Below are 23,003 nucleotides of genomic sequence, written 5' to 3' on the forward strand. Positions count from 1 at the left end.
GGCATGAACCGAGGGCCATCACTGTTCACAAAATCATGGTGTAGCTTCAAATACCACTAGACCCAGTCCGACACAACGGCCCGTGAGCCCAATTTGAAATTATTGACACGACTTAGCACGATGCAGAGTGGGTTTGGTACTTTGGTCTTTGGTGTGCGACGGGCCGTTCAAGCCTGTCCCGACTCGCCACACAACTATGGGTGAGCACGGATCGGATATCCGAGATATCCGAATTCGAAAATTGTGAAATTTTATATTTGTATCTGATCCAAAAAATTTCCGATATCCAATATCCGATACCCTAAAATTTTCGGATCGGGTATCCCGGATATCCGATATCCAATTTCTTAATGTTTTTTAATTTTTTTTAACTTTGCTTCCATCAATTTCTCACTTTACTTGTAATCTCGCCGTTCACTATCCAAAACAAAGAAATAAAGTTCCTTATTATGAAATGGAGATCTGTATTTCAAGAATACATAAATTCTTACTTTGTATAAAAAACAAGTACAAGAGCTAAAATCTCCGAAAAATATATATTAATCGACGATTTCAAACAAACAACTAATTGTGCCCTAGTGTTAAACAAGCTAGTGTTGCTTACTTTTAAGTGTTACGGAGCATATACTTCATAAATTGTTCACATTGTAAAAATAAAAAATAAACTGCATTAGATTTTATTTTTATTGCGTATATTTTTCGGATATCGGATATCCGAAATAATGAAAATCAATATCCAAATAGGTATTTAGTACTTATTTGAATTTCGGATCGGATATTTAATCCGAATTCAGTTTTCGGATCAGATTTCCAAAAAATCGAATCAAATACGAATCGAATTATCGGATATTCAGATAGTTTTGCTCAGCCGTACCCACAACCCTCTTTAACAATAGTGCACCAGTCAGCTTTTGCAATGACTAAAATAACCCCGTATTTGCTACAGTGCCTAATATCGTCTATGGGGCTCTGGGCGTAAAGATGGTTGTGGGCCGGGTCGGGCCGTGCTTCGTGCCGAGCCAACGGGTCGTGGGCCTAACCGTGCCGGGCCCACGTTGTTTCGTGTCGTGCCGTACCGGGCTGAAAAGTTAAAAATAAGACCCAGGCTCGACCCAAGCCCACGTGCTTTCGTGCCGTGCCGGGCCGGCCCGTCGTGCCTAAGGCTAATTTGACTAAATTTAACGTGCTTTGTCGTGCCGGGTCGAATCGTGCCGTGCCTTGTCGTGCTTTTTCCAAAAAAGTAAGGCCCAGGCCCGACCCACGGCCCACGACTTCGTACCTGTGCCGGGCCGTACTTTTTTCGTGCCGGGACGGGTCGGGCTTCGGGGCCGGCCCGGCCCACAGCCATCTTTACCGGGCGTAGACGTGCTCCCATAAAACTCAAACCCAATTCGCTTTGGATATCGCTATTACAGCTTACAAGCTTTCATCTTTGAGGTGCTTTCCGTAATCACCCCAATTGTAAGTTCTACCCTTCTCAATTTCCTTTCTGGTTTTTGTTCATTCGTTATCATTTTTGCTTCATAGTTGTCAATTTTATCTAAATTTCAATTTCTTTAGATGTTATTCTGTTGAAATATTTACTTGTACATGTTTAATTCACCTTGAAATTCGTACCCCAATGAAAGAATTTGTTTAATTTGATTAATTTCTTGCTTAATTGGGCAATGGGAAATTTTCTATTTTTTTGTCTGAATGAATTATCTCAAATTTCCATTTTCATGTTAATGTTGGATGTTTTCAGTTCGTTTGTGTGAACATTGGTTGTGGGAATGTTTTGATCTTGGTTTTTCTTGAAGTTGAAGAGTTTCTGTGTAATTAACTCTTGATAGAATTTGCAATGGAGGCCGTCAACCGGTTGTAACTTGAGCACGAGTCCCACTATTGGTAATTTGGTGGTTGTTTTAAACACTGTTTTTAGTAATGGGATCCTCATTTTACAATGTTAATTTGAATCATCCTTAAATAAATTGAATACAACGTTTTGAAACGCGTTTCGAAACGCCGTAAATACGTTTCCTTTTTCTTCAAAACGTTTCGCAATTGTGTAGTTAAAGACCTAATTATCTAAACACCCCTTAATTTATACGAAATGAGTTTAATTTATACAAAAATGAGATTAATTTATACGAAAATGGGTTGATTTGATGCGCAATTGTGCTCAATACTTCAAATTATACGAAATTGAGTCACTAATTAATTGTATACGAAATTTAGTCACTAAATGGGTTCATTTGAGTCAGTTTAATTTTACACCATTTGGATATTTGATTATTTGATATTGTTTTATAAGTGTATGGACACTTGGACAGTAGCTAATATTAAGATTTGTGTCAACGGTTTAATTATCAAAGGCTTGTATTCTAGGTGTTATGGGCTTGCACTCCAAGTGTTCGATAAAATGCCCAACTGAAATTCACCTTTGTAATATCTGCTCATTCTATAATATATTAACTACATTATCTGACCATATTTTCTATTTAAATTCCTTTAATTTATGCATTTTTATTACTAATTATTTAAATTGACGTTTCCCCGTATCAACAATTTTGGAAATTTCCGTTTCCCCGTATCTGTTTCCGTTTCACGTTTCCGTGCAACCTAACTTGTCCAAGTCCATTTCATACTATATGAAATTTAACAGCTTGCTATAGTTCTCAGTTGTATTTGTTGGGATCAATTTAGTATGTAAATGTATTTAAGCATCTTTATTTTCCTTTCTTTGTAGAATGTGCTTGCCATTGATCTCACCTGTCCGTTGATCAGTTACTGCTTCACTTCACCAATCAAGAGTTGGGCGATCAAATTTGCACCGACTTTTCTAGGTCATGCATCTACGAACTTAGTCTGGTGATATTGAGCTCACCATCTAATTTTTGTGTAAGGTATCTCACTAAGTAGTAGATTAGTCCTCACCAAATCAGCACCTGCCAACAGCTTTGACCCAAACGAATCCGGTTGTTCATTTACTGCTCTTATACTGCATTACACATTCTTTATCAGTGTTGTGAACAAAAAGTGGGTGAAATGTCCCTTGTCTACTCTTTGTCTACTGTAACTCCCGTTCCCCGTTGTCATTTAAAATCTGAATTTCAGGCTAAACATCATATGCAAAATAATTCCTCTTTGCTTTGGCGCCCTGAGTCTGCATTTATTCAGTATAGATACGAAATTCCAAATGGTATTAGTACTAGTACTTGCTTTGGGAAGCCTTACAATTCCTTTAGTGCCGTCTTAGCAACAAAGGCCGTGAAAGCTGATAACGGTGAGGTATCATCATTATATGAAGAGGAAACTACTATTGATTTGGATTGGGGTGATGAGGAAGATGAGGGATCTCCATGGGAAGGGGCCATTGTCTATAAACGAAATTCTTCAATCTCTCACATGGAATACTGCACTACTTTAGAAAGACTTGGTTTAGGCAAGACTTCATCGGAACTGTCAAGGTCTAGGGCGTCAGCCATGGGATTACGTGTGACTAAAGCTGTGAAGGATTATACAGATGGAACACCTGTACTTATCTCTGTTGATGTTACCAGAAAGAAGCATAAATTAAGACTTGATGGCATCATGAGAACAGTTCTCTCCCTTGCTTGCAACAGGTACTTGATTCATACTTCATCGTTTTGAATACATAACGTTGCATGTTGCATCTCGTACCTCAAATTTCTCCTGACTGCTGTTTCATGCTGTCAAAAATAAAAAGATGAAGCAATCAGGATAATTAAGAGGATAGGATGGTTGTGGCCTGTCAGCCTGTGTGTCTTAGAATCTTAGTGAGTGAAGCTTACAACATCCACTTGAACAGGAAGTTATTTAAAAGGCGTTATCATGTTGCATGCTTACAATCCATTTTCTTGGTAATCAAATCTTATTTCTCCATTGATTTTAAAGGTGCGGTGAACCAGCAGTTGAGAGTATATTCTCCAATTTCTCACTACTGTTAACTGAGGAACCCGTGGAGGAGCCAGACGTCATAAACATGGGATTTATGTTTGGTGAAGATAAATTGAAGAGTTCCACTGGAACTGTTAACGAGGAAGATGATGATGATGCATCGATTGATCTGGAGGACAGGCTTCATTTCCCCCCAGAGGAAAAAGAAATTGACATTTCCAAGCACATCCGAGACATGATACATCTAGAGATCACCATGAACGCAGTATGTGATCCCAAATGCAAAGGCATGTGTTTTAATTGTGGTACAAATTTGAATATTGGTATATGCAGTTGTAGCAAACAGGAGACAAATGATGTGGGTTATGGACCACTCGGTGAATTAAGAAAGCAGATGCAGCAAACATGATTATCTTATCAGCTATATATAGCTCTTGTATGAAGGAATGCGGTTAGTACTATGACTGCATTCTCTCTTTGTACACCTGAAAATCGGGGTTTGTCCCAAGAAATGAGGAAATAGTTTTGTTTGTGAATACATGCTTAGTTACGGCTGCAGTTAACAGGATTCTGTTTAATGATACATCATGTCAACCTCAGGAGCTCGATCTTTGCTGTTGGAATAATATCTGTTACTAATTTGAGTTTACAATGAAAATATTCGGGATCAAGCTGTGAAAAACAATGGTTACTCATATCCTATCCATTTTCTCTCAGTTTATTTGGACATTGCAGGAAGCAATGCTATAACAACAGCAGGTCAGCAGCTATACTTGAAGAAACTACAGTTAAAACCGGTGTGTACTCCCTTCCTCCCAAAATTATTGTGCGCTAGGTAGGGATCGAACCCAAGACCTTCTGCTTAGAAACACAATCTATCCACCACTGAGCTACAGACACAATTGATGCCACTAGAGGTTACTTCTAAGTTATATTTCTATTTAAACTGTAATTCATGTCAAAAATAATTTACAAAGCAAACCGCCATCTGAGATAGCGGTTTCGTTTTAAAGCAAACCGCTATCTCACTAGAGGTTACTTCTAAGTTATATTTCGTTTTAAACTGTAATTCATGTCAAAAATAATTTACAAAGCAAACCGCCATCTGAGATAGCGGTTTCGTTTTAAAGCAAACCGCTATCTCACTAGAGGTTACTTCTAAGTTATATTTCGTTTTTGCTTTAAAATGAAACCGCTATCTCATATGGCGGTTCAATGCTGAACCGGAAAAAAAAAATTACTTCTCTTTCTCCCTTGCTTACGTGGACGGTATGGTGGAAAATAACTTAGAAAGTAACGTATTTAGGGAATTGGATCTTTATGCAATATTGAAGGAAATCGCTCATAAAATTATAGTCCTGTTTCTAATTTTGGCTTCTAAGGTCCTCACTTTCTCATGTACTATATTAATTAAAAAGTATTGAAAACCCCACCCATGTACTTTATTCCACTTTCCTATGTACTATATTCTCTTTCACATGTACTTTATTCCACTTTTTCATGTACTATAATCCATTTTCTTAAAATCCGTGTTTTTGGTCAAACAGGACTATAATTATGGGACGGAGGGAGTATGAGAAAGCTCTGTCAGCCGCGGAATCCATAAGACAGGCAAGGACGCGGCTCTGATGCAGCAGCCTCACCACATTGAGCTCCATTGGCAGCATCCGTCCGTCATTCCTGGTACTATTTACCATCAGAAACCACTAAATATATTTGCAGTGTTCTTATTATCTCGATACTTAGCCGGCTGATTTAGGCTAATCCTACGAATTCCATTATACTTGGTACAAGATACAGCCTACACGAAACACAATAAGCAATATCTAAGCAAATTTAACAATAAAAGTCATTTTGGATGAAATGTTGCAACCAAGTTATCTCTTGTGATGGAATAAATTGGGCAAATTCAATTACCTCCATTTCCATATTTACAGATTCGAAAGTCAGTTAGGGGGAAATTCTGATATCTGTCAGGCTTAATTGGGCGCTCACCAGAATATTATGCCAGGGTAAATCTTGCGACAGGTGACAGTCTACAAAGTGGAGCGATCACAAGTCCATCAAGCTCACTTGCATGCCAAATCAGTGCTAGAAAATGGAAAACGGAGCAAATTTTGTTTGCATCCTTTGGAGTCTTATTAGTTTTTCTATTCTTATTTCTTTTTTAATTTCGTTGTGTTCTTTAGTAGATTAATCCTATATTAAATAAAATATATACTTCCTCCGTTCCTTACATATCGCATCATTTTTTATATTTACATTATTCATACCACGATTTTGACTATTTTTATGTGATTCATACGTAAGAAAAATTGTCGTCATGTGGGGTAATGTTAGATTCGTATCGGTATCTATTTTCTAAATATTAAATTTTTATAATTGTTACTTATACATAATTTGAGATATTAAAAGTCAAAGTAAGGTACCAGAGGAGTAAAAGTCAACTATTGTGCAATATTTAAAGAACAGAGTATGTATAAAAAACAAATGCAACCAAGTTTTCAATAACATGATGTACCGTAAGGAATTGGGGTTTGCTCAAGTAGTGAGTTGTTCCTCCTTCCCACCCCAAGCATTATGAAGGGGGTAATGGGCCTCTGGATAGGGGCTCTGTACGAGGACAACCCAGAGAATTTATTCTTACCTGTATTAAAAAAAAAAAAAAAAAAAGTTGATGTACTCCGTGCAAAATCCATGTAATAAAGTCAAATATTGTAATCTTTGACTTAGCTTTCATATACACCAACCACTCAACAACAGTGTTACCCATACTCCGTACTCTTATCCGTTGCATACCGTGTATGGACAAAGACTTAATTAATAATTATGACACAAAAGTGGTAATTTTTTTTTTTTTTTTTAATTTATTGACATAAGCTTAATTTGCATAAAAGTGATAATTTTCCGTGTAGTTGAACAAATAAGCCCGCGAATTGTATATCATACTAAACCAAATATTTATGTATTAAGGCCCCGTTTCATTGAACGAAAGACGTTTTCTGTGAAAAATGATTTTTCACGAAAAATACAATGTCTAAGCTAACTAGTTTTCTTTTGTTTGGTTCCTGTACAAAAAATTCATAGAAAAAAAAAAAAATAGGAGTACATGGGTGAAAATTGATGGGAAAAGAGAAAGAGGTAAGAGCATGTTTATCAAACACCAAAAGTTTGGATTCCAACCTAATAAAATATACGGAGTAATATTTTATATTTTTTTCTCTCTCAAACCCAACACCAACAACATTTAGGCCCTGTTTAGTTCACCTTATTTCAGGACCTTATTACTTATTTCAGATCTAATCAGATCAGATCAGACCAGACCAGACCAGATCAGATCAGATCAGACCAGACCAGATCAGATCATATCAGATCAGAAAAAATAAGTTCAGATCAGACCAGATCAGATCAGATCAGATCAGATCAGATCAGACTTTTTTTTTTTAATTATTATTATTATTATTATTATATTTAATATTTTATTACTAGTATTGCTTTAATAAAAAATGATTTGGTTGTCGGTGCAATTAAAATCTATTATTTAAGGCATAAAAAAACATTAACAAAACATTCAAATTGATCATGTCCAAATTAAAATCATTAAATCCAGATCAGAAACGATATGATCAGGTCATGTCCATATCAGAACTGATTTTTATAGATCAGAACCATTATATATATCCAGACTAGAACTGATAGTATCAGATAATATCCATATCATAACTGATCTGTATAGATAATGTCCAGATCATGTTCAAATCTGCAAAGATCTTGTCTACATCATAACCGATCCTTACAGAACCAATATGTTCAGATCAAAACCGATTTGTACAGATCATGTCCAGATCAGAATCGATATGTCCAAATTATAACTGGTCTATATATCGACTCTATGCAGATTATGTTCAGATCAAAATTGATCTGCAGATATCATGTCCAGATCAGAACTGGTCTGTACAGATCATGACCAGATCAGAACTGATCTGTATAGATCATGTCTAGATCAGAATTGATCTATATAGATCATGTCCAGATCAGAACTGAACTTTACATATCATGTCCATATCAGAACTGATCTGTACATATCATGTCCAGATCAGAACTGATCTGTACAGATCATGTTAAGATCATGTCTAGATCAAAACTGAATTGTACATATCATGTCCAGATCAAAACTGATCTGTATACACTAGTGGAAAAGTGTTAATTTGCATCGCCATATTTGCGTCGCACATATAATGATGTGACGCAATTGTTAAATTTTATCCTGAAAACTTGTAATTTGCGTCGCACTTTTAGTTCTAATGACGCAAATGGCTGTTTATCTTAAAAAAAAGTGATTATAAGTCATTTGCGTCGCTGATTTACAAAACTGCGACGCGGAGGTATTGTAATTTGGGTCGCAATTTTATTAATCAGCGACGCAGTGAACTCTTCCAGCATTAGAAAGACACGTGCGTCAGTGGTTTATTGTGCGACGCAAGGTTTCTGAAATTTAATTATTAGTTTATTACTTTTATTAATTTTTTTATTTTTGGTACGAGCAGTATTGTTGAATGTTGACCTACCTGCTCGGCTGCTCCTATACCCTTTCTCTCTCATATTCTCTCATACAATCTCCTCTAAGTCTCTAACCATCCTACCCCTGTTTTTCCATTTTAATTATCTGAAAAATCAAGCTCGATCTGCGAATAACATGGCACGAACCGCTGCGAAGAAGGAGACGTCTCGAAGCAAAAATTCCAACATTTCCATGTCTCAAATCTGGTTTATCAATCGAAGGTTGAGAGGCAAGCTTCATCAAAGACGGTATGTAGTAATCTCTCTCCTCTTCTTCCTAATTCTGTTCATATATCTTTTCGGATCTCCATAAATGAGTAGATTTGTACCTTCTCACACTATTTTTGTCAAATTAAGCATTTCGTGGGTGTAACTAAATTGTTCTTTTCTCCAATTTCTCCCCATTTCAATTTTACTAATCTTAGCTTAGGGTTTCTGCGGTATAATTTTTTATTTTTATTTTGCAGAAGTATAATTAAAGTTTAATCTTAGTTGTTGGGATGAATTCGTGGAGGGATCCGTGAAATCATTTCGTGCCGATCTTGGATCTGTAAGTCTCATCCATCATCATTCAATTTATTATCTATTTTTTAGGGTTTATGTTGTTGGAACTTCAGAGATTGGGTTGTTGATTTTGATTCTTCGATCAATGCAGACTCGTTATTCGATGATATCGGCAGTGTGATGGAAAATTAGTTCTCAAACTCACCGATTACATGGAGGTATTACTCAGTTTCTTTTTACCTACTTTTTCTGGAATTTTAGGGGTTTTTCTATGTCAGGTTCCAAATTGTTTGGTTTTACTACAATGTTAGAACTAATGGATTGGAATTATGCAATATTTTTTTGTAGATCTTATTGATCTTATTCTAAAATGAAAATATCATTGGTTGTGTTAAAATAATTTATACGACAATTCACTTTCACAGGGAATTAGTTGCTTTGGTTTCTTACTTTCTGAAAATTCATGCTTTCCTAGGTGGTAATCTATCTTGCATTACAGAATTGGCTAATCAAACTAAGCTGTTTCTTACTTCTGATTTTATTCGAACACCTTCACTGCATTTGTAGTGGAAAATGTATGCACGTATACCTGGTGTTATTCACTTGTTTTCTAAATGGACTTCTCGGCATTACTTGATAAATCTTATTAATCAATCAAACTTCATCTTATTCCCTATATCTTCTCATTTTATCTCCTAAATCTGTCCAAATCCATGTTAGTTCATAGCAATTGACCATCAAACTAAGTTGCCATTAAGGCAAATTCTTATTTTCGCTCTGCTGGAAAATTTTAGCTGTGGTCATTGTTACTACTCTAAACTACCTAGATAAATTATCTGCAAGTTGTGTATAGATTTTCCATAGTCCAAATTGACCAATGAACCTCCTAAGTGCACCTCACGGTGGACTTGTAGCTAATTCTTAGGTTCACCAATCCCAACCTCCCTAGTTTCAAGTAACACAGGTCATCGTGTTGGCATGTGAATCATCAGTCTACTCTGAAAGCAATGTTCTTCAATTGCCAGAAATTTATGGTTTAAACCAAATCCTCCATCCTTGCGCCTTTGCAGTTTCTATATTCTCCATTTCTCCATCAGGCTAGTCGTATAAAGTTTTTTTATTTGGATATGAATGCTACCTTGTTTAACCATAATTCATACTCTTCCTTTTATCTCATACTTTTGTGATGCATATTATGGGAAATTCTTTTTTCTTTTGCAACAGTGCCACTCAATAATCATTCCATTTCTGTGAATGATGTGATTCTGCAAGCATAACATAGCTAGATTCACTATTGTGAGCATCCACCAGAAGTTGAAAATAGGGAATGGTATCAAACCATTGTTCGGAGTTTCATTTTCGTGATCGTCCCTTTTTCCAATTGTAGAACATAGCTTGTATGAGCAAGCCTCTAGGCTCATGCTAGCCTCAGCAGTTAGCACTATGATAGCTGCTTTAGCGTTTAGGTTATAACTAGAAATCGAATTAGAGCTGGTTCCTAGAATCAGGGGAAGTGCTGAAGTGGAGCATTGTGTTTCATGATATAGATTTTTAGCTTTGCTCAAATCACATATATTTTACTAACTTTCTGTCAACGTATCCTAGTAATGATAGAAGTCTTTGAATAGTATCTCTAAGAGTCTTAGGAAACAATACAAATGACAAGAAGAAGGTATTGTTAAAAGAAGAAGAAAAGATTAGGATGTTCGAGTTGTAATTTGTAAACTGTCATGCTTGATTCTTGAGCTTTATGGTCTGGGTTAGTGGGTTACTGTTGGTGTTTTTTTTATTTTTGTTGCTTGTTCTGCGTATATTCAGTGTTGTTTGTTTTGCGTATATGAAGTACCTGTCATTATTATTTGTTCTGCATATTGTTAAATAAATGTTGTGAGATGCATGGGTAGTGTGTTGCATTTGTGGCTGCTTTGTCTGAACAGCTTATATGTGCTCCTTTTATGCGTTAATGCTCTCTCTTGACTTTTCTTCTCACGTGTCTGCCTTGTTTTCTTTTGTCTGCTGAGGCTGAAGCAAGCTGAACTTGCTGGTGGAGGTGCAGGAGTGGGAGATAATCGCTCAGTAGGGAGATCTCAGTATTTTTACTTTTGGTCTGAATTGTATACTTAATATAAATTATTAGAAATACAATGATTGTTTCCCATATTGTAAGATTTATAATGGTTATTGTCCTTATGTTTTAAGCCTTATCTAGTAGTGAGTTGACCATTTAACTATATATATATATATATATATATATATATATATATATATATATATATATATATATATATATATATATATATAGTAAAATGGAACCTATTTTTTTTTAACAAAATCTAAAGTCATTTGCGTCGCACTTTATCTAAATTGCGACGCAAATGACTTTTTTTTTAACATATTGAAAAGTCATTTGCGTCGCACTTTAGCTAATCTGCGACGCAAATGACCTTTTTTTTAACATGCTGAAAAGTCATTTGCGTCGCAGTTTAGCTAAACTGCGACGCAAATGACTTTTCGGCATGTTAAAAAAAAGGTCATTTGTGTCGCAGGTTAACTAATCTGCGACGCAAATGACTCTTATTTGCGTCGCCTAAAAGTGCGACGCAAATGACTTTTTCATTTGCGTCGCAGCCAGTTGCGTCGCACCAATGTGCGACGCAAATGAGCTTAAATGACCGACGCAAATGACTGTTTTTCCACTAGTGATAGATCATGTCTAGATCATAACTGAACTGTACATATCATGTCCAGATCAGAACTAATCTGTACAGATCATGTCCAGATTAGAACCGATCATGTCCAGATCATAATTGATCTGTACAAATCATGTCTAGATTAGAACCGATTTGTACATATCATATCAAGATCAGAACTTATATCTAGATCGTAACCGATCTATCTAGAGTATATGTAGGTCTATCTAATATATATAAGGAATAGTTAAATCATGAGCAAAGTCAAATAAATAATAACAATATTATAAATTTGTGCAACATTTATTTTACACGTAAGTCGTTTAATATTAATAAATGTAGATTTTTGTTTAAACTTAATTCTGAAGAATCAGATCAGATCAGATCAGATCAGACCAGATCAGATCAGAAAAAATAAGTTCAAATCAGATCATATCAGAAAAAATAAGTTCATATCAGATCAGGCCAGATCAGATCAGACCAGATCAGATCAGATCAGGAGAAATAAGGTGAACTAAACAGGGCCTTAGACCATAGTTATCAAACACCTTGGTTTGGTGTTTAGAAGAGAGAAATGAATAAAAAATAATAAAAGAGGTAGAGAGATGAGTGAGAAAGTTAGAGAGATAATGAAACCAAAAAAAAATTGGTGTTCATGAACACCAAATGGAAAACCAAAATTTTGCTTGGAGATATTGACATGTGTCTTATGGGGACCAAAATTATTGGTTATCTATTTAAAAAAAAATTTGCAATGTGTCCTATGGGGTGTGGGTGATGTAGGAGAGATATGAATTTTTGGTGTTTGATAAATGTTGTTAAATGTTGTTGGTGTTGAGTTTGGTGTTGGGGAGAGAGAAATGGAAAAATATTATATTTTATTAGGTTGAAGACCAAAACTAAGGTGTTTGATAACTATGCTCTTAACAACATTTATCAAACACCATCTCTAAAATGCCACTTTGCATTTAAAAAAATAAACAATATTGTTTTCATATGCCACATGTCAAGTATTCCTTTCATGAAATTGGTTTTTCATTTGGTGTTCATAAACACCAATTCTTAAATGGTTTAACTCTCTTTCTTCCTTTCTCTCTCATCTCTCTAACTATTTTATCGTATTTGATTTAATTCTCTCTCTTGAACACCAAAAATTGGTGTTTGGTTTAAACATACTCTAAGGTTTCCCTACGTTTTCAAATGAAAAATGTTTTTCACCCTTGACAGAATTATTGGAAAATTCTTTACAATATTTTCCATACCAAACAACATAAATGATTGAAAAGCAGAAAATCATTTGTAGAAAAATGTTTTATACTAAGGCTCCGTTTGGTAAGACGTAAAACGTTTTCATTGTAAAACGATTTTCCATGGAAAACATTTTTCAAGGGAAAACACAATTCCAAACTAGTTTTCCTTTGTTTGGTAACTTAAAGGAAAATGGGAGAAGATGGTGAAGATTGAGGGGAAGAAAGGAGAGAGAAGTAAGGAGGAAAGAAGGAAATGGTTTTCCTCCCTTTCAAATGGAAAAGGGTTTTCCACCTTTGAGAGAGTAAAGGAAAATTGTTTTCCATCCCTTACCCAACCAAACAACGTAAAAATGATTAAAAAAGGGAAAATCGTTTTCCACGAAAACGTTTTACGCCCTACCAAACGGGGCCTAAACCAAACACACTATAAGGTTTTGTTCTCTTCGTCTAATCCTTATTGCTTATTCGATCAGATCAGACAAGACCAGACCAAAAAAAACAAAAAACACTCACAAAAAACATACAGACCAAATAAGACCAGAAATCAGAAATCAGAAATCAGAGCAGATAAGGGGAAGAAAACAAGGCCGGAATAACTATGCTAAACAACCAATATGAGTAGGCATCAAGCAAAGTGTATCTTGAAAAATCAATGGATTCAGTATTATTGGAATGGAAGTCTATTAAGATAAGCAAATGGATTCAGTATTATTAGAATGTTAGTAATAGCCTGAAATTGTTCCCTCTACAAAATAACGATCTTTTAAGTTCTCTTCAGTACATCACTTTAGAAAACGTTTGGAGACTTTTGTCTTATATCAATATCACCATTAGATGTTTTGATGTTTGACCTGGAATAACTACTCCCTCACCATCGTTTTACTCAACCCATTTGACTATTTTTTTGTGAGAAGTTTTTAGATCAAATGGAGCAAGTAAAATGAGACTGAAGCGTATTTTAGAGACGAGTAAAAAGTTAATGGAACAAATATTTAGTGTTTGTTTGGTTCACTTGGGTAGTAACTTCCCATGGGAAGTTTCATTTTATGGGAAGTTCATTCCTTAGTTAACTTACTAGGAAATAGCTTGATGATGTTTGGTTGAACTTGTGCGTTTGTAATATATAAAATTGACATGTGAATTGTGACTAAGCAAATGAAGGGTAGCTGTGTAGGTAAGCCATTTTCCCATGTTCCATGAAATTACAACTTCTCAAAGAAATTCCAATTCCTCCGTTACTCTCATTTTATACCGACCAAACAACATCATATATATGCACTTTCTAGGAACTTACACTTACACTTACACTTTCCCGAGGTGTGCTTTAGCAAGAGCCCACATCATCATGTGTTCATGTGAAGTTCACGTGAAGAGGTTTGTGTCCTTATTCAAGGCCTAGAGAAAGATATGACCATGAATCTCATCCAATCATCCAAAGCTATAAATCCAAATGTAATACAAATATACTCCACAACTTTTTCTTGTCATGTGTTGGACTCTCCAAGTACCTCAAAATCTTGGTAACAATTTGTCTTTGTGGGTCCTCACCTTTATGGACTTTGGTCATTTTGTGGTCCAACTCCAAGCTATTTAACAGGCGTGATTGTGGTTGCTTTCGAGCTCGGCGAGGCGGCATGCTGTAATGTGTGAGCAAACACATTACAACGTAATTTCGATTAGAATATGTATCATTTTTTTTTTTAAAAGTACAATTTCATTAAAAAAAATATTACTATTTCGTTAAATGGAGTACCATTTCGATAAAAACACGTACCATTTCGTTAAAAAGAGTACCATTTCATTAAAACCAAAGTACCATTTCGATAAAAACATGTACCATTTCATTGAATTTTTTACTGTTATGTTTTTACAAAAACATAACAGACTGCCGTTTTGACATCCTCGTTACTTTCTTTGTTTCACAATAAACTTATTATTGACTATCCACATTATTTATACTTCCTATATTTCTTCCGTTAATAATAAACGTATTATTGATTATCCACATTATTTATATAATATCGCACAATGGTTGATTTTTACTCTTCTAATACATTACTTTGACTTTTAACATCTCAAATCGTGTTTAAGTAAAAATTATAAAAAATTGATATTTAGAAAATATATATTGATACGAATCTAACATAACCCCACATGACTAAAATTATCTTACGTATGAATCACAAAAAATGATCTAAGTAATAGTGTGAATAGTGTAAAAAACAAAATGGTGCGACATTTCCGAAACGGATGAAGTATTAAATTTTATCGTTAATATTTTCAGTTACATATTAATAAAATTGAGATATTTTTTAAAAAAATAGGTAAATTTGTTAAAAATGACCTTTTATAACCCAGATTTTGCGAGAAAGGACCTTATATAATTATTTTTGCGAAATCACACCTTAATGTAAATTTTTTTGCGAGAAAGGACCTTATATAATTATTTTTTTGTGAAATCACACCTTAATGTAATTTTTTTTGCGAAAGACAACCAAAAGTAAATTTCCGGCATTGACTGAGCTTTTTCGGCCATTGACTTGCACGTGAGAAGCACGTGTGACTTTATTTTGCTAATCACACCGAATTTTCCTCCAAAATTCAAGCTTTAAAAACCTAAAGTTGAAAAAAAAATCGAAATAAAATCAAGTTTGAAAATTCAAGACTCGTGAAAATCAATGTCTTTAGCCAACGTAAGTCACACGTGCGCTCACGTGCCAAGTCAATGGCCGGAAAAACTCAGTCAATGCAGGAAACTTCCCTTAGGTCCTTTCTCGCAAAAAAAATTACTTTAAGGTGTAAAAAAAATTATATAAGGTCCTTTCTCGCAAAATTTGAGTTATAAAAGGTCCTTTTTGGCAAATTTGCCAAAAAAATATTCACAAACTCTTATTTACAAGGGGTGTACAATAAAAATTGTACACCGAATTAAAAGTTGACTAAAAATACATAAAAGTTACCCTTAAATATGTAAAAAGTTATCTATTTTTTATTGATAATTTTTTTTTCATTTTAATAAACAAATCTTCAAAATCATTAATAATGTATAAAAATTAATTGTTTAACCTTTTAAAAGGTTAATATATCTATCAATTTTTTTTATAATATAAAGTTAACCAAAATATAGTAAAAGTTACAAAAAAACTAGGTAAAAATTACTTTGGTGTACGATAAATTTATTGTACACCTTGTGATTGATTCTCTCATTCTTTTTTTACTTACATCACTTAGATAAATGGCTACGAATTATTTATCAAACAACATAATCCTTACAGTGTTTGATAAATAATTAGTAGCGTTTAAACTTTTAAGCAAGAAGTGGAAATCAACCGAGTAGTAGTACGGATGAAAAAACTCCAAATTTATACGAACACTTACTAACAATTTTGTTATATACTACATCGATAAATCCAAAAATAAATCCGTACAACTGCTCCGTAACATTAGAACTCCATTCGTATTTGTCCTCACGTACAATTTCAAACTTACAATATTGTTCGTCACTGTTATAAGTCTATAACACATGACAAAGCTTAACCTTGTACGGAGTATTATATTGTCTAGGAAAAATTGGCATCAATTATGGCCGAGGTACATAGAACAGTACAAGCTAATTAACACGAAAATATCTCACAGCTCGCACGTAAAATGACATAAATGAGGCCGCCGAAATCAAACCCGAGTCTCTAGCTAGCCAGATCGAGTCTCAAAACGTAGCTTAGGTTACTGAGAGAGCGCGCGTCTGAGGGACTGGGCCAAGAGGGCGGGTGCGCTAAGGTGGGGTAAATGGCCTTCGGTATTAAGCATAATAACGGTACTCTTACCCCCAAGATGGTTTTTCATGTAAGTAGCAACAGATGCTGGAACAGACATATCTTTAGCCGTTTGGATAATGTAACAAGGTACCCTAACTAATCCAAGGACACCCCTAAAATCACTATTGAAAACTGTCCTACAAACAAATAGGGATATATCTGGCCTCATGTTGAATAATGTCCTACTAAACTCACGCACCGCTGTTGGTACATCCGCTCCTACGGCTAATGGTGCAAATCCGTTCACCCATGCCGCGTAATTTGCCTCCATTGCTGAGAATACTGTCTCTATTTCACCTTCCTCGAATCCACCGTGATAGTCCTCGTCGTTCAAAAACCTACAAAACAAAGTTTATGTTAGGATTCGAACCTCAAATCTATCATAGACCATCAGTATTAACCAGTACGCCAAAACCTCATTGGTCTAACATTATTATTATGAGTAAAGCATTTTCTATTACTCCGTAATTGTTATCTTGAATTAGTACACTTTGTCCAATTATTTATAGCAATAAATTTCACATGTAAGAAAATCTTACAGTTAAAGATTGGGTTGAAATTAAGTTCACAAAGTTACAATGATTCTTCAATAATTGATTTCGAGGTCTTACTTCATAAATGCATGACAATAGTTGTTGGTATTGCAATTGCCCCATTGGGCTAAGTTTTATTGCGCGGTTGTCTAGGTCACTTTGAAATTCAGATAAGTTCATAAATTAATTTTAGAAAAATAAGTTAAACCAAACAAAAGTTTAGTAGATTACAACACCAGACGTCAAGTGTGGATGATAGTTCTCATTACCATCTTAACCAATCACCAATTGTGGTTTATCTCTTCACATTAATTTATAAATAAATTTTCATATGAAGTCTAAAACAAATAAATTTGTATGTGACTTTTTAATGTCTATGGACTATTTTGAAAAGAAAAAAAATTAAAGCATTATGACAACCATGAAGAAACATAATGTCTTAAGTCTCATAAGAATCAACTATAGGATAGCCTTAATTTCTTAAGTCTCATAATAATCAACTATAGGATTGCCTTACATAGCTGCATATATATCTAATTTGGTGTTTATTAATTTGACGCACTTAGTTCCACGAAAAAACAAATTATACAAATTGTAAGATGATATGATTGAAAACTTACTTGCCATGATAAATGACTTAGCATGTTTGTGTTTGACGAACTTCACGGATATTTTTCATTCTATAGAATATAAGTATTTTGGTCAAGTATTGAGCTCAAGAAAAATCTAAAACTTTAGTTATTCAATGTAGCAACCGGACCGGAGCATCGCCCGGGCCACACTAGTTAACCATTAAAAGTATCTTAATTTTGTTAAACTTTGTCACAGATGAACCATTAAAAGTATCTTAATTTTGAAATTTAAAGATTGGTTGTTGACTTGTTTGATTGGCTAATAGTATCAGTAGTTGGCTTGTTTCCTAATGTATGAGACCCCCACATGAACAAAAAAGGAAAAGGGTTAGTGATATGCAAATCAAGTCTATTTACTACAAGTCAACAGAGTTGGTGATACGCAACTTCAGTCTATCACGACACTAGTATAAATAGACAGTCCTTCAACACTACTGTACCCTTTTGACCAATTACAAGTAAAGAACATCATATGATGACTGGGAAATACTCCCTCCATTTCTTTTTGTTGTATCTGTTTTCATTTTAAGCGTTTCTTTTTGTTGTATCCGTTTCTATTGTTGGACATAAATTTTATCTTAAAATACCCTTACATTTCTATCTAATTACCAAAATACCTAAAGATTCTACCCATATTCCCACCTAAATTTCCCCACCCCTATTATTTAATTATTTTCCCTTCCCCATATACCCACTCTCCCACCTCCTTTATCACCCATCATTATCACTCCTCTCTCTTACCTTATTTCTTTATTATTTTCTCTCTTCTTTTTTTATTATAATCTCTTACATACAATCATTTTTCTTACATCCAATCATTACACTTATACCAATACAAACCAAGATTCCAATTTTCTTAAAAACTCTCTACTTTCTTAAATGGATACATCAAAAAGAAAAGGAGGGAGTAGTATGCTTGCGTGTATGTGTATATTGAAATCCTTCTCTGAGTTTATTACGTGTTCAACTAATATTTATCCAGATGTAAGGAAAATACTTTGCAAGCGAGTGTATAATTAAAATTGTGATAAAATTATAAATTAATTCCTCTTTACCTATCTTTTTTTTTCTTCTCCTAGATTTATTTTCCCATGCAATTAATTTTAATTATTTATTTTAAAATTCCAATTTCAATTTTATCGCATTCCAAATACTTCCTCTATTATTGTTTCAAAATTTCCTTATCATCTACTACGTACTATCTATTGTACTCCGTACCACATAAACAATATAACTAAATTTTTAAGCAAGAAAACCGGGTTAAAAACAAGTTGATTTTAAATCTATACTATATTAAAAGGCGTTTAAGTCTTTACCACTAAGCTATTAGATGTTTCATGTTATCATTGCAAAAAAATAAATAGTAAATATAAATGTTATTAATTTAGTAACCCGGTGCATCTTCCGAGTCCAAAAACTAGTTTTAAAATAAAAAGTGGTGGAACAAGAATAGCAACAGTCTAATACGAAGCATAACGAAGTGACACGCAACATTTTCCCTAAAAATTACAAAAATAAATAATGGCACGCAGTTGATACGCAAATTGTACATTAAAAGATTCGGAAGATTTTTAGAGCACCTAATAGAAAATTAGAAAATCAATGAAATATTGGCTTAAAACTGATCGATAACAAATGTAAGATAATGGTATAAATTTGTATTGTCTTTACGACATCATTATAATTTGTAACGATTAGTGATTAAAACTGATCGATAACAAATGTAAGATAATATCCACTTATAATTTATATTGTCTTTGCAGCTTCATTAAAAAAAACAAAAAAAACAAAAAAAAAGAGTAGAGTAATTACCTAGGAGAAGCACCAACAAGTATTTGCTTAGAGAAAAGATCACGACGACGTATAGAAGCAAGAAGGCCGATCATAGCTGAAACAGAATGGCCAACATACGCGCAACGCGTGACAGCGAGCGCGTCGAGGATGTCGAGGAGGTCGTCGACGTAGGCGTCGAGGGTGGTGTATCGATGGAAGTCGAAGAAGTCAGGGTTGACACTCCCAGCACAGGCCAAGTCATAGAGTATGACACGGTAGTACGGAGTAAAATAAGGTAGGATTCTTTGCCATGCTGATTGGTCAGTTCCAAACCCATGGGCTAACACCAGGTACTTCTCACCCGTCCCTTCTACTCTCACATTCAGTGCTTGTAATAGATTCTGCCCCATCCAAATCTTTAATTTCGCCGTGTACCCCTGAGGTTTTAAAAAATACACGACGTACGTATTGGTGAATGGTGTGAGTATATATATATATATATATATATATATATATATATATATATATATATATATATGAAGGAAGATTATATGAGGTGTATTGGATAAGATTAGTATGAATAAGAATTAAGTTTTTTTGTAATGGAAAAAAAGTAATGGTGGGTAGACAATTAAAAGGGGTGGGTGGGTGGGAATGTTATCTCATTTTTATTTTAAACCCCTCTTGTGGATGTCAATTTTTGCAATTGCTACCTATTTTTTGTCTTCTTTTTCTTTTCCTCTTAGATTACAAAATTAATTTTTAAAAATTGAGTTTTTGGGACAAGTCGAACTTTCGTGAAAGCTAACTTTGACGTACTTTGGCTTTGGCATACTTTATTAGTGGTGAAGTACTCTTCTACTTGATGCATTTTTATCAACTTTTTTGGGTACCAAAATCCTTTGTCGCCTTCTTTCTATTCTTCTTCCTTCATGTTACTCCCTCTGTATTTATTTAAGATATAGGAAGTACAAATTAGAACGGAGTAAGATACTTTGTATACTGTATTACTCCCTCCGTCCCAAAATTATAATCCTGTTTTCTAAATCAGGCGTCCAATAATTATAGTCTTGTTTCCTTATTTGAACACAAAAAATTTCCCATCTTACCCGAGGCCACAAAAAAAAATATATATTTTATTCTTTAAACATGTACTATTTTCTCTTCATCATGTACTTTATTCCTTTTTACATGTACTATATTCTACCTTTTCACCATCAATGTACTATCTTTCAATTTCTCACACACTACATTCCATTTTTCTTAAAATCCGTATTTTTAGTCAAACAGGACTATAATTTTGGGACGGAGGGAGTAATGATACATAAAGTGGGTAGAAAGAATTGAGGGTACGACCAATGAACTATGCTCTGTTTGGTTACAAGTTGTTACCTTGTAGTTGGTTGTATTAGCTAGTTTGAGTAGATGATCACTTTACCTGATTGACTAGTTATTTGTGTAAATGTGTTTGATAAATGCATAGTACTCCGTAGTTCTTAGTTGTTTCTTCTTACCAGATAGTTGTACTATTTAATCAAATAGTTACACTTAGTCATCATATAGTCATATTTTTTATTATTGACATAAAAATGTTCTGTATATGACAGTCTCATTTGATAGATAACCAAAATATATATAGGGTGGTACAATTGTACAATTATCGAGATAGAATATTATAAGTATTGTCTTATTCTAGTTAAACAACTCAAGCACCGAAATTATCGTCAAAATGCCCTTAAAAATTGGTATCGGATTCAATTTTGCTAATATGACTTATACCTAATTGTAAAACTCAAAGCTGTTAATTGTAGTGGAGCACTTGCATTAAAACTTGACCCCTCAAAAGAGCGATGTTGCAAAGAATGATGTAGGGTAACATAATTTGTTCTCCTTTAGAAAGAGAACATTGGGATAAGCTAACCGAAAATGATAAAGGTCGCAACATGCGACCTTTAAACCGTGTCACAATGATGACATGGCATGCTTATGTGTCATGATTTCAATTGGAATCTAAAATATTTAACTTATATATCCTATTATACATGTTTAAAATAAAGGTAGGAAAATGTTAATATTCTAATTTGTTTCTTTTTTTATATCGATTACCTTATTTATATATTTTCATAGTAAATTTTTTGCATTGATAGTAAAAATATTATGATGACTCATAGCCTACGTGGCGCCTATATGTACCAATTAAACTCCGACACGTAAGATTGCGACAACTAAATGTTATCGCAACTTGCGACCTTTATCATCACCCTAAGCTAACAACACTTCCCTTTGTCCCACCCCCCACACCCTCCCACCCTTAGCACACATGGGAATGAAGGCAATGCCCTACTATGGCTATTGTGCTCTATTCACCTTGTGTGATATTACTCTCTGTTTTTTAATACCAACTACTTGCAACGGTTTGTCCGGCATACTTGTCAAGCTACTAGTTTAGCCGTAATTATACGCAATTATACATTAATTACTAAAAAAAATTAAAAAATGTATGCTAAAACTAATCCAACAACATACTTCCTCCGTCTTTTAATACTCGCAACGTTTGGACTTTTTACACTATTCATATAATTTACTTTGACTATTCTTGGTATTTTTATATAAGATAAAATATAATCATGTGAAATCTTGTTAGATTCGTCTCAATGTGTATTTTCAATATTTCAACTTTTTATAATTTTTTGCATAAAGAAAATTTAAGATATAAATGACCAAAGTTGTGCATTGGCATGCGTAAACAGTGGCGGAGCCAGGAATTTTTTTTAGGGTGTCGGCAGTGGCGTTCCCAGGATTTTTGGAGTGTTAATTGTGTCCGATGATCTTCCACAACACACAATATATTACTAAAAAAAAATATATCGTCCTAAAATTAATCAATATTCATATTATAATCGTACAAAATTATTACAATTATATATGTGTGGTGAAAACTGAAAAGAATAACTTAATTTAAGGGAGCGGGTGTTTAAATTCAAAACTCTATGAGACCGGTTTTTTATAATGACTGGTCTCTTAGAGATCGGTTGTTTTGGAAGGTGGTCTCTTAGGATTATCTCTATAGGATACCCGATGTCTTACGTGCCGAGCAGGTGTTTTTAAGTATAACCTAAGAGATCGATTTTATATAATAACTGGTCTCTTAGATTTCATATTTGGAAAAATTACTTTAAATAATCCAACCTTTCAACGATTTTCCGTTAATACTCCAACCTTTGGATTATTATCTAATAATTCAACCTTTATACCCCGTTAACTTTTATTGCACCCAACAGGTCACCAACCCGATATAACCGGTAACCTATACACGTGTCATGCAACCATTGGTTTATGGTTTATT

At 34.2% G+C, this 23,003-nt stretch overlaps 2 protein-coding genes and 1 long non-coding RNA gene across 5 annotated transcripts; 2 read left to right on the forward strand and 1 right to left on the reverse strand.

Moving 5' to 3' along the window:
• The first annotated feature begins 1,333 nt into the window (after positions 1–1,333).
• On the forward strand, positions 1,334–6,136 carry LOC110787921 (large ribosomal RNA subunit accumulation protein YCED homolog 1, chloroplastic). 3 transcript variants are annotated; one of them, XM_056837436.1, is made up of 5 exons: positions 1,334–1,461; positions 2,729–3,605; positions 3,898–4,817; positions 5,448–5,583; positions 5,838–6,136. In XM_056837436.1, the coding sequence occupies exons 2-3, from the start codon at positions 3,028–3,030 to the stop codon at positions 4,307–4,309; spliced, it is 990 nt and encodes a 329-aa protein (XP_056693414.1). In that variant the 5' UTR covers positions 1,334–1,461; positions 2,729–3,027; the 3' UTR covers positions 4,310–4,817; positions 5,448–5,583; positions 5,838–6,136. The 3 variants fall into 3 exon arrangements, with proteins under 3 accessions (XP_056693414.1, XP_021848246.2, XP_056693415.1); XM_021992554.2 differs by having other exon boundaries at positions 3,898–4,697; XM_056837437.1 differs by having other exon boundaries at positions 3,898–4,697; positions 5,912–6,136.
• Positions 6,137–8,459: 2,323 nt separating this feature from the next.
• On the forward strand, positions 8,460–10,955 carry LOC130467117 (uncharacterized). The gene is made up of 3 exons (XR_008927277.1): positions 8,460–8,709; positions 8,928–9,010; positions 9,116–10,955. It is a non-coding gene; the product is annotated as an uncharacterized lncRNA (long non-coding RNA).
• Positions 10,956–16,250: 5,295 nt separating this feature from the next.
• LOC110787913 (probable strigolactone esterase DAD2) lies at positions 16,251–20,146 on the reverse strand. Its single transcript, XM_021992546.2, has 2 exons — positions 19,697–20,146; positions 16,251–17,057 (listed from the first exon to the last, which is right to left on the reverse strand). Exons 1-2 carry the CDS (start codon positions 20,065–20,067, stop codon positions 16,628–16,630), a joined length of 801 nt encoding a protein of 266 aa, XP_021848238.2. The 5' UTR covers positions 20,068–20,146; the 3' UTR covers positions 16,251–16,627.
• Positions 20,147–23,003: the final 2,857 nt, after the last annotated feature.

Source organism: Spinacia oleracea, chromosome 2, assembly GCF_020520425.1.
Source record: "Spinacia oleracea cultivar Varoflay chromosome 2, BTI_SOV_V1, whole genome shotgun sequence".
NCBI classification, from domain to species: domain Eukaryota; kingdom Viridiplantae; phylum Streptophyta; class Magnoliopsida; order Caryophyllales; family Amaranthaceae; genus Spinacia; species Spinacia oleracea.

Excerpts from the sequence above, each read along its gene's own strand:
- LOC110787921 (XM_056837436.1), top strand. The coding sequence starts at position 3,028 with ATGTCCCTTGTCTACTCTTTGTCTACTGTAACTCCCGTTCCCCGTTGT. Across the intron at positions 3,606-3,897 it reads CTCTCCCTTGCTTGCAACAG|GTGCGGTGAACCAGCAGTTG; the intron begins GTACTTGATTCA and ends TTGATTTTAAAG.
- LOC110787913 (XM_021992546.2), bottom strand. The coding sequence starts at position 20,067 with ATGGGGCAGAATCTATTACAAGCACTGAATGTGAGAGTAGAAGGGACG. Across the intron at positions 17,058-19,696 it reads CTTGTTGGTGCTTCTCCTAG|GTTTTTGAACGACGAGGACT; the intron begins GTAATTACTCTA and ends TTTGTTTTGTAG.